The sequence below is a fragment of the Triturus cristatus genome, chromosome 9 (assembly GCF_964204655.1).
Source record: "Triturus cristatus chromosome 9, aTriCri1.1, whole genome shotgun sequence".
NCBI classification, from domain to species: Eukaryota; Metazoa; Chordata; class Amphibia; order Caudata; family Salamandridae; genus Triturus; species Triturus cristatus.
In genome coordinates, this window is record NC_140592.1 from 678363900 (window position 1) to 678376311 (window position 12412).

A 12412-nucleotide genomic window follows, 5' to 3' on the forward strand; every position below is an offset into this window, starting at 1 on the left:
ATGAGGCCAGAATGCAGGAAGCCCAGCTGAGGATCAGGAAGCAGGAGCTAGAAGTAGCCCAGATGGAAGAGAAACTGAACAAGGCTAGGCAACCTAGAGAGAGTGGGTCTATACCCACTGGTGGCAGCATTGTCCCTAAGGACAAAGATAGGGTCTTTGATAATAGGAACCTGTCTAAGGTTGTGCCCCCCTACAAAAGTGGGGATGACATCCACAAATGGATAACTGCTCTTGAGAGAGCCTGCAAAGTACAGCAGGTTCCTGAAGACCAGTGGGCAGCAATCCTCTGGCTCTCCTTTGAAGGAAGAGGCAGAGACAGACTCCTCACTGTTAGAGAAGAGGATGTCAGAAATTACAGAGTCCTGAAGAGTGTTCTAGTTGATGGGTTAGGCTTAACCACTGAACAGTACAGGTTAATGTTCAGAGACACCCAAAAGACACAGACTCAGGACTGGTCTGAATATGTTGAATGTGCCACTAAGGCTTTGGAGGGTTGGTTGCTGGGAAGTAAGGTATCTGATTTTACAGGATTGTATAATTTGATGATGAGAGAACAGATTTTAAATAACTGTCAAAACCAGCAACTGCATCAACACTTGGTTGACTCTGATCTGACCTCTCCCCAAGAATTGGGAGAGAAGGCAGACAAATGGGTCAGAACCAGGGTTAAGCAAAAGAACCAGAACCAGGGCCAAGGGGGTGATCAGAAGAAAACAGACCAAAAGGGTGGAAATCAGAAATCTAAAGACCAGAAGTCTTCAACAGGGCCCCAAACTACTGCTAAGGAGGGTGGGTCCCAACAACAAACTAAGGGAAAGAAGAAAGAAGGTCAAAAGAAACCCTGGTGCAATCATTGCAAGAATACAACTCACTGGACTAGTGATTGTAAGAAGGGTGGAGCCCCCAACACTGTTGCCCCTAAGGCACCTGCTCCCAGTACTACTGTTAGCAGTGTTGGTCCCCAGACAAAGGGTGTAGTGGGAATCACTATGGGAACTGAAGGAGATTCTGACTTAGACAGAACCCTGACACAGGCAGTCTTGATCTGTGATGGGGACATTGATTTGTCCCTGACTGTGAGCCCCAGTAACCTGGGCAAGTACAGACAGACTCCTTTAATAAATGAAAAAGTGGCTCAAGCCTACAGGGACACATGTGCCAGTGTCACTATGGTGACACCAGGCTTTGTGGACCCTGGACAGTACATACCAGGTGAGAATTACCTGGTGACCAATGCCAGCAATGCCACTACTTCACATAGTGTGGCAGTTGTTAACTTCTCATGGGGAGGGGTAACTGGCCTCAAAAGGGTTGTGGTTAGTGCAGACCTCCCAGTAGAATGTTTGTTGGGCAATGACCTAGAGAGTTCTCTATGGTCAGAAGTGGAGTACAGGACTCATGCAGAGATGTTAGGTATATCATCACATGTCCTTGCTGTGACCAGGTCACAGGCCAAAAAGTGCCTCACTGAACCTCAGGTCTTGGATCCTGGAACAATGGACCAAGCACCTACCAAGAAGAAGAACAGGAGGGTCAAGGCTGTGCCTTCCCCCCTGCCTCAGAGGGATGATCAGCCTTCCCAGGAAGCTGATCTAGAGGACCCTGAAGGAACTGTCCCTGAAGAGCTTGAACCTGATCAGGTTGAGTTTCTGGGGACAGGGGGACCTTCAAGGGCTGACTTGAGACAGGCTCAGTTATCCTGTCCCTCTCTTGAACCCCTCAGGCAGCTGGCTGCTGCTGAGGCTGCTGGGAATGCTCAAGGTACCCATAAAGTGTATTGGGATGAAGGGCTCCTTTATTCAGAGGCTAGAGACCCCAAGCCTGGTGCTACCAGGAGGTTGGTTATACCTCTGCAATTTAGGGGCTTCCTTCTTACCTTGGCCCATGATATTCCTTTAGCAGGACACTTAGGCCAGAATAAGACTTGGGACAGGCTTGTCCCTCACTTTCACTGGCCTCATATGAATGAAGATACAAAGGAGTTTTGTCGCTCCTGTGTGACCTGCCAAGCCAGTGGCAAATCAGGTGGCACAACAAAGGCCCCCCTAATACCACTACCTGTGGTGGGGGTCCCCTTTGAAAGAGTGGGAATAGACATAGTGGGTCCCATGGATCCTCCCACTGCATCTGGGCACAGATTTATACTGGTGGTAGTGGATCATGCCACCAGGTATCCAGAGGCAATTCCCCTTAGGACCACTACAGCACCTGTTGTGGCCAGGGCCCTGCTGGGAGTATTCTCCAGAGTGGGGTTTCCTAAGGAGTTAGTATCTGACAGAGGTACCAACTTTATGTCAGGATACTTGACAGCTATGTGGAAGGAATGTGGTGTCAACTACAAGTTCACCACCCCTTATCACCCACAATGCAATGGGCTTGTTGAGAGATTCAACAAGACCCTAAAGGGTATGATCAAAGGATTACCTGAAAAGCTCAGGCGAAGATGGGACATCCTTCTACCCTGCCTTCTGTTTGCTTACAGAGAGGTCCCACAAAAAGGAGTTGGCTACAGCCCCTTTGAATTGTTGTTTGGGCACCCTGTAAGAGGCCCACTGTGTTTAGTGAAGGAAGGATGGGAGTTACCTCTCAAAAAGCCTAAACAAGACATAGTGGACTATGTACTTGGTCTCCGCTCCAGGATGGCTGAGTATATGGAGAAGGCATCCAAAAACCTTGAGGCAAGCCAGGCCTTACAGAAAGCTTGCATGACCAAAAGGCTGTCTTGGTTGAGTTTCAGCCAGGACAGAAGGTATGGGTGTTGGAGCCAGTGGCCCCAGCAGCACTCCAAGACAAATGGTCTGGACCCCATACAATCCTGGAAAAGAAGGGAGAGGTCCCCTACTTGGTGGACCTAGGAACTCCCAGGAGTCCCCACAGGGTACTCCATGTTAACAGGCTTAAAGCATATGTTGACAGGGCAGACATGGGCTTGCTCATGGCTACAGATGAGGGACCGGAGGAAGAGAGTGACCCTCTCCCAGACCTGTTGTCTCAGAACCCTGAAGATGGCTCAGTTGAAGGAGTGACCCTTGGAGGCAACCTCACTGCCCATCAGCAGACTGAATGTAGACAGGTTCTACAATCATTTTCACATATGTTTTCTCTGATACCTAGTCAAACTGACTGGTGTACCCATGTGGTGGACACTGGTGACAGTCTGCCTGTAAAGAACAAGCTTTACAGACAACCTGACCACGTCAGGGACTGTATAAAGGCTGAGGTACATAAAATGCTGGAATTAGGTGTCATTGAACCCTCAGAGAGCCCCTGGGCTAGCCCAGTGGTTCTGGTCCCCAAACCTCACACCAAAGATGGCAAGAGAGAGATGAGGTTCTGTGTGGACTACAGGGGTCTCAATGCTGTCACCAGGACAGATGCACACCCTATTCCAAGGGCAGATGAGCTCATAGACAAACTAGCTTCTGCTAAGTTTTTGAGCACATTTGACTTAACAGCTTGCTATTGGCAAATCAGATTAGCTGAGGAGTCTAAGGCCAAAACAGCATTCTCAACCCCAGGTGGGCACTACCAGTTTGTGGTGATGCCCTTTGGTCTGAAGAATGCACCTGCCACCTTCCAAAGGCTGGTGAACCAAGTCCTTACTGGGTTGGATGACTTTTGCGCAGCATATCTTGATGACATTGCTGTCTTTAGCTCCACCTGGGAGGATCACCTGATCCACCTGAAGAAGGCTCTTGAGGCTCTGCAAAGGGCAGGCCTCACTATCAAGGCTACTAAGTGCCAGATAGGGCAGAGTAAGGTTGTATATTTGGGCCACCTTGTAGGTGGAGGCCAAGTTCAACCACTGGAGAGTAAGATACAATCCATCAAGGACTGGTCCCCTCCAACCACCCAGACTCAAGTTCGAGCTTTCTTGGGCTTGACTGGGTACTACAGGAAGTTTGTTAAGAACTATGGGTCCATTGTGACTCCTCTTAATGACCTGACATCCAAGAAGATGCCCAAAAAGGTTCAGTGGACAGTAAGCTGTCAAAAGGCATTTGATGACCTGAAGGAGGCCATGTGCTCTGCACCTATCCTGAAAAGTCCTGACTACTCCAAAGAGTTTATTGTCCAAACAGATGCTTCTGAGTTGGGTGTGGGAGCTGTGCTGTCACAACTTAATGTAGATGGTCAAGACCAACCCATTGCTTTTATTAGCAGAAGGTTGACCCCCAGAGAGAAGAATTGGTCAGCTATTGAGAGGGAGGCCTTTGCTGTGGTGTGGGCCCTGAAGAAGCTGAGGCCATACTTGTTTGGCACTCACTTCAAGATTCAGACCGACCATAAGCCCCTCTTGTGGCTAAATCAGATGAAGGGTGAAAACCCCAAACTGCTTAGATGGTCCATTTCCCTACAGGGGATGGACTTTACAGTGGAGCACCGGCCAGGTACTGACCATGGGAATGCAGATGGTCTCTCCAGGTACTTCCACTTAGGACATGAAGACGAGACTAGTCAAGGCTAGTTTAATGTCCCAGCGTTTGGGGGGGGTTGTGTAGGAGAGTAGGGTCTGCTATCCTATGGTCACCCCAAATTTTTGCTTTTTGCTTCACTGGTTTTTGACATATTGAGGCTGTGGGCCTGCCAATCAGACCCCCAGCCTGCTGTTCTCTCTACTAAATTTACACTATGCACCCTAGGTGCATAACCAATTGGAAGTGGATCACCCTGTCAGCCCCTGTACCAGTGTACACTAGGTACCCAGGGCATTGGTGTACCCAAGGCCTGCCAGGGGCTGAAGCATGTATTATGCCACCCCAGGCTTGGCCTAACAATGTGACACAACTGGCTGATCACTCAGCTGGGGTAAGTTGGTGTAATCACCTCTTACTTAGGTGTAGTATACCTATACCTAACCTTAAATGGGACACCTGGTAACCTATAAGTCACTCCTATGGCAGGCCTTAACAATCCTGAAGGCAGAGTGCTTGGTTCCATGTGAGATGGTGCTCTGGCATGAGCTGAGCCTGTCTGCAGTGGTCGGAACAACTTCCTTCTACTGCTTCCAGATATCGTCATACCATATACTCTTAAGTGCATTATGAACCTCGCGGTTAAATGCTATCTTTGGTTTGGCTTTATCAAAACATGTCGAGTAAGGTGTCATACGAATTGGAATACTAACCCCTCGCCAATTCTGGCGACGGGGTTAGCATTCCACCCTTCTAGAGGGACACGACATGTACAGTACCTGAAACCCGGGTAAAATCAGACATAGCCTCAGCTCCACAAAATGGATGCTGCCACCACAGACACAAGTCTGCCCTCCTGCTGCTGGGAGTCCTTCCAGCTTGGGAGGTGTGGACAAAGGGTTTCCTGCCAGGGGAGGTGCATGCACCACCCCAGACAGGATTTTGTGTATTGGTCAGGTAGGGCTTGAAAGAAACCAGACATGCCTGTGGCTCACAAGGAGCCTCGGTGCATATGCCAGTTCAAACCGGTCCTGGGGCACACCAGTCCCGGGCCTGGGGCGAGCTGGACAAAGGATTGGGGGTGTAACCACCCCCCTTCCTGGTCCCACCCATAGGGAGGGACCTAGCAGGTAGTCCGGCCCCTAGAATCCGCTTAAAGGTAGGAGCTGTGTCCTAAGACTTCAGACATCCTGGAATCAACTTGAAACTAAGAAGAAGACGGGAACTTCGACATTCTGCTGCACAGAAGACTGAAGGAAATCTCCCCTGTGGTCAGGGAGTGACCACCTTGCTAACGCAAGCACCATCCAGCGAGTCAACGTCTGATTTGCCGCCGCCTCCCGCCGGAGCCCGAGCCCAGAGACTGACAAGACCTGGACCTCCAGACCTCTCACCGCCCGATCCACAGTCCCTGAAAAGAGGAGACCCGTGGAGGCACCGAGACACGTGGAGCCAGCCATCTTGAAACGACCACGACAAGCTGACAAGTGCAACAACCGAGGCTCCCTCCAAGTTGTGCTTTGGGATCTGAGAAGCCCAACCCTCGAGCAGCATCTGCACCAAAGGTGAGCCCTCCAGCATCTCCACGATCTGCGTGGGGCCCTTCTGCATTTTGCCACTCGACGCGCCTAACCGGTTGCTGGCCCGCTGGCTAGTAGCCATCTTGGCGACGAACTTTACAAAATACACCGCTGGTCTGGTTGCTCCAGACTGGCCCTTGCTCCCCTCCAAAGGAGCAGTCCCTCTGACCTTGCTGGTCAGAGCCATCAGCTTATTTCACCTCCTACGACAATTGCTTTTGCCAAGGCTTGTTTGCTTCGATCAAGTCGCCGACACCGCCGACAGCGAGAACCTGCGTGGGACAGCTCGTGAACCGACTCCTGGACGTCGTTGACCTCCAGGGACCACGTGGCTGCAGAGACAAGCTACACCTTTCTTCCTGTTTGCACCCGACATTGCCTGGTACCCACCTGGTGCCACGCTGGTCACTGGCTAGTGACTGTGAACACTGTCCCCTCTGCTTACAGGTCTTCAGCATCTCCGATCCACTCTTGGATCCACCACATCTCTCCCGGACCGACCACCTGCAGCATCTTTGTCTTCAGGCTCCACGGAACAGATAGAAGAAACCCGACGCACTTCGAGGCCTATGCACCCGCTTCCTGTGGGTGAGGTAAAGCTGGCACACCTGTGCCCAAGTGTAGTATTACATCTCTAGTGCCTGTGTTCCAAATCTTGAGTTCCTAGTCCATCCGGAAGATCCTCTTTGCAGTAACATTGTACTTTTTACGCACCCATTGAAACCTATGGGAGTACGCGTGTGACTATTTGCTCTGCACACGCCACCCGTGGACCTCCTGGTCACTAACTGAAGTTAGCTCCTTGTAGGCCCAGCGATTCTAGAGGCCCTAGGCCTTTTCCCTTTTCTGTTCGTGGTACTTATACCACTATTTTAGTATATGGTTTGAGCGGCCACCAGGGCCTATCCATATAAAGTGCAACTTCTGTGTATTCTACTGTAATCTTGTTTGACGATTTGTGCTCCTGTGCTCATAAAGAGACTAGGGGTTACTTTGAGAAATAAATACATATATATTTTGAATATATATCTGTGTGGTGTCCTTTCATTGGTATAAAAGGGGGTTACATTTGGTAAAACAGCTGGCTTAACACGCTTCACGAGTTTAGCCTCAAAGACTGCTTAGCCTACGCTACCACTAGGGCAGCTAGTCCTAAAAGGTTGACTTACAACCACACCATAAGGGTTGCTTGGCATGGTACAAGGTGATCACTTTAACTAGTGAGCATCATATACCAGGCCAACTTCTCACATGGGGGGAAAGAAAAAGGGGGGTCCCAAAATGCAATATCTCCATGCATTTTCCATAGACTTTTCTGGAATGCGATAGCGCAAAACTGCTGGACAAATTTGTCAGTAAGCTAGATCTTGGCCCAGAAAGTTTGCTTTTTGAGATTTGGTGTAAATCCATTCACCAATTTAGGAGAAATTAAGGTACAAAAATGTTTGTATATCTGGATTTCAAGGGATTCTTGTGAGAGCCCCTCAAGCACAACTTAAAAAAATAGAGTGTTCTAATTTGGTGAGAGTGTTTTTTTCCCTTGGGCCATCTTTATCCTGTGGGAGTGAGGCTTCCGTGGGAACGAACGCTCTTTTCTCCACAATCCCATGTCAGCACTCGTACCCTAAAGTAACTATAACTCGTGCCCTTGCCTTGCATTGCTGTTACCTCCCATATTACATTCTGCATGCCATATCAGTGACAACAGTGATAACATGATGACAACATTTAAAATGGCATCATTGATGACAACACTATACGTAGCGGGGCTCAAGTTATACTTACTTTAGATAACTATAACTGGTGAATATCTGTGGTTCTGTTCACTTAAAACAGTATGTGGTAACTGACATTTTCACCTAACTATAACATTCTTTAACCTTTGTTTTTTTCAGTGAATGAATATATATTTATAGCTTCTGCACAAGAGCTTATAACTGAAAAGAAGTCATTTTAATGCAAAATGCGGGGCCTGTATGGGCCGATAATGGCCCAAACATGCCTAGGCACTGCATAAGAATTGAGGCAAATTTTAAAACATAAATACCATAAGTCATTATTGAGGTAACAAACTGCACCCCGACAGTTACTGAACATGCCACAGCTTATTGTCAATCAGAACATTGTGTCATACGGTAGTATAGAGACTGTTGCACACACCTTAAAGTTCAATGAGTCATGAAAATACCATATACTTGTTATGGTTACACAGTTTCCAATGTGCAACAATTGCACCACTATCACCACTTAAAACAGGGCCTCAGTCAACATGGAAATGAAGGGCTCTGTGGTCCTAACAGAACGACATCTACTCCTACTTCCCACGCTGGTAACGACATGGCTAGAGTGCCTTACCTCAGAGACAATGGTGGAAGAGAAGAGGCTGGTATCATACGTCCATCCATCAGAACACGCTTCCCTGGCTGCCTCTGTTATGTTCACCTCTGTGTCGTTGGTGGTCAGTAGGTCCCACTGTGGTGTGGTGAAACGAAAGCACCTCTCAGGTTGCTGGTTGGAATCAAGCGGGATAAAGGCTGTCAGGAAATCCTGGTGGGTGAGGTTGGTCCAGCGAGTCCCATTGGGTAGAAGCGGCAGGTGGCAGTGATGACCAACCACATGAGCGGAGAAGTTTTGCAGGAATAGGTGGCTGGCACTCACGGTGATAGAGAAGACCAGGAATGTGCTTAATGTAATCTGGAAGAGGCCCACTCCTCCGACTGCCTCCAACAAGTCGTTGAATCCCATTGCAGACTGTTCTCTTGTCGCCTGTAGGGACAAAGGAAAATAATTCATGGGATTTCCCGAATGATGATAATGTCAGAGGAAAAAAGACAGACATCTCCACTCCAAGCCAGCACAATAAGCAAGAATGAAAAGACACAATTCAGAACCGCTAATATAAGTTGAAAGGGGAGTTGTTTTACTGACGACCGTACCATACACACTGACAGCAGAAATACAACCTCTCACTGACCACAAAACATATACACTGTCAGCAAGAGCAGTGCCTGTCACTGAAGATGGAAACTTATACACTGACAGCAAGAGTGGTGTCTATGACTGAAACAAAAACATTTAAGAGAAAGACATCTCTCTGACTGACCAGATAACCAGATAGGACCGATGAAAATGTCCCTGCATGCATTAAGATCTTTTTATTTGCTCTCTTCAGCCTGTGAAGCAGCTCTTGCTGATTCATACATTCTCATGTCCTCTATCCCCCAATGTCCAGTAGAAGACAATCTCTATCTAATTTCACCACAAGCATGCTGCTAGGAGGAGTCTGTCACATGGACAGAATGAAATATAGTAGGGCACAGGAGTAGGGGAGCAGTCACTGCAGGAAGGGGGCAGTTACATGAGTGGACGAAGTCAGGTGGGTGGGAGAATCAGTTACATGAATGAGAAAAGGCAGTCACTCAGTTCAGAGGAGATGGTGGAATCAGAGGGACCTGTCAAATGGGTGGAAGGACATTACCCATGGGCACAAAAAGTAAGTCACATGGGGTAAGGAGACAGTAAATGGTGAAAGAGGGGGCATTCACACAGGTAGGAGTGACAACAGAATAGTTAGGAGGGACAAGTCAGACTATGGCCAAATCTATTTATTCCAAGGTCAGACAAAAAAATGAAGCTCGCCAGACACAAAATTAAGGCCCCGTGATGGTCACATACCTTTTCTGCAGGATGACAGCAGGCCGGAAAGAAAGGATAATTCAGGAAAGGATAACAACCCACAGGTTGCTAGTCACCTCTGTGATGCCAGTAGGGCTGAAGAGAACCTCTTGTGGATCCACGAGTCTGCACGATGAGGCGTTCACAATCAACAGCTTTGGTATACTTGATGAACTCCCAAAAGCCTGCTTGCACCCACCAGAAATCTCCACACCGCCTCATTGGTCAGCGGAAACCGCTTGCCTACTCAGTGTTTTAATTCCAAACCCTGTTAACGTGTTACTCCCTCACCAAGCAGTTGGTGAAGCCAGCCAATTGGATGATGCAATGAAAAGGGTCCAGAAGTCATGTTGCATCACTTCCATGCCAAGGAGAATCACAGGAGGAGCAGTGGTTTCCTGGCTGAACAGTAGAGGCTCTACTGAAGAGCTGGTGGCCCGCCCAACCCATTGGTTCTAAATTTATAATTAGTAACATCTCCAGTGATGTATTCACAAGTGATGGAACACACATTGAAATGTCAGCTGAGGTGAAATCCAGTGTTAATTTTCAGTGCACTCATGGGTGAAAGCACTGCAATATTATACTTCCTTCTTAACAGTCCTGAGTGGCACAGAAAGTTGACTCACAGAATATGTTTGAGGTCCAAGAAGCGTGAAGCAAACAACTTTCCTTGAAAGACATGGGGGATTATTTACAAGGCGCTTGCGCCGCCGGTGCGTCACTTTTAAAATGGGAAATAGTGATGTACTTGTGGCGCAAGGGGCATGTAAATAAGCCCCCATGGTATTTAAATGTGAAACTCTTTGTTGGTGAAAGTTTTCTCAGTTTTGTTAAAATGTAGTAATTTCCCCTCGAAAATCAACAACAGGTATTTGTTACCTTACTCTTATGGCTTTTGACACATAATTAATGAAAGGATTTGCTTTCAAAAACACAGCTTTTAACATATTTATTGTGGGGTTTATAAGTCTATTGAAGGTTTGCTCAACATGGGTCCAGAGTCGTACTAGATTTTCATCATAAACACTATGGGGCAGATTTACAATAACTGGCGCATCCCTGCATATTAGCAGGGATGCGCCAGTTATTTTGCGTGACGTAAAAATAACCTGCGCCACCATGGACGTACCGCATTTACAATGCGGGGCACTGTGGCGCAAGGATGAACAAATTCGTCACGCATCTTTTGGCGTAAAGGTGACGCAGTGCTGGAGTCGTGTCACAAGCGCGTCGCAACTCCAGCACTGCTCAGGTTTGGCCTATACTTGCCGTGCTGCGTCACTCCTTACGTCTGCTATGTCGCATAGTGGTGCACTGTTAACAACGCCGCTGCGGCACAGAAGTGACGCAACGGTGTCATAAAGATGTCGCAAGGGGCTTGTAAATCTGTCCCTATGTAAATGAGATTTGTTTAGATTAACTGGTTACACATTTATCTGATGTAGCTAGCCTGAAAATTAGGTATGGATCCAGTGCTTTCGGCCCTATGCTAAAAGAACAATTGATGGACAGAATGCAGAACAATGTCCTACATTCCCCCCAGTACAGAGATCTGGGCCTAAATCCATCGTTTTTTGCTCCCCATGCCATTGCAGTTTAAACCCAGCCATATGCCTATGTTGAGCACTCCTGGGCTACGGATTCAATCTGTTTTGTTTCTTTAAAGATGGTGGTTATTAAGCCGACCACCGGTTATATAGTGATTTTTCTCTGCTTTTTACTCAGTCGCTGTCTAAATAGCAGAGATTATTCACTATTTGAATGGCGGTCTTGCAAATAGCAAAGAAACTTCACTATTTTCCCTGCCACTGGTTAAGCAGTAAATATTCTACATCGTTTTTCCGGAAGCTGTGCAGATAACAGAGAAAAGTCACTCTTTATCTAGCTGCTGGAGACATAGCAGAGATGGCGTTCTGTTTGGCCTGGAACCATGCAAATTGCAAATAACATAACATGTATTTGTAAAGCGCGCATTCACCCGTGGGCATATTGGTGCTGAATAACAGATGTTTATTGTTACCCAACTCAATGGTACTTATTTTATCAACCTCAGGAGGATGAAAGGCTGAGTAAACCCTCCAGGATTTCAACCTGTGAGCATGAGGTCAAACACAGACTTCTACAGTGGGCACATTACTCCACTAAGCCACGAGACCAGGAAAATAAACTTTACTATTTACGTGGCCAGTGGCTATGGCAGATGAGATGTACTGTTTGGCCGATAATCAAGCAAACAGCAAAGAAACGTCCATACTCACCGGCCAATAGCTACAGAGCAAACATCAGGTACTATTTGCCCAGCCGCCATGGAAACTGTAAGAAATGTCACTCTTTACCTGGTCACAAGGTAAATAACAGAAATGATGAACTATGTGGCAACTGCCTTCCAGATACAAAATACATTTCACTGTTCATCCTGCTGCTGCCTAAATAGCAGACATGATGTACTATTTGGATGGCAGCCTTGTAAATAGCAAAGAAATGTCACTATTTACCTAGCTGGTGGTTAAACAGTCAAAATTATGTACTGTTCATTAGTTTTAAATTGAAAACTGAAACCGTATTTAATATTGTCACTCAACTACTGCTTCTGCCTTCACTGGGAGTGCTGATGGACTGACGGGATCCTCTGATTGACCAATCTGTATAACGGTGAAATGACACGTCTCATGCTAATTAGCGGCCGGCCCAAGGGGTTGTAGGCCCATGTCTGTCACTCTTTGAAGTCAAATAAAGGTT

At 47.4% G+C, this 12412-nt stretch overlaps 1 protein-coding gene across 2 annotated transcripts in view; it reads right to left on the reverse strand.

Annotated features, from left to right (window-relative positions):
* The window catches only part of LOC146798485 (solute carrier family 22 member 20-like), a 231113-nt gene extending 221244 nt beyond the window's left edge, over positions 1 to 9869 (reverse strand). For both annotated transcript variants that reach the window (XM_085625757.1, XM_085625756.1), the window contains exons 1-2: positions 9671 to 9869; positions 8351 to 8761 (exon numbers count right to left, since the gene is read on the reverse strand). In XM_085625757.1, the coding sequence (XP_085481883.1) occupies positions 8351 to 8740 (390 nt within the window). In that variant the 5' untranslated portion in view covers positions 8741 to 8761; positions 9671 to 9869. The remainder of the gene's footprint in view (positions 1 to 8350; positions 8762 to 9670) is intronic.
* Between the last annotated feature and the right edge of the window lie 2543 nt (positions 9870 to 12412).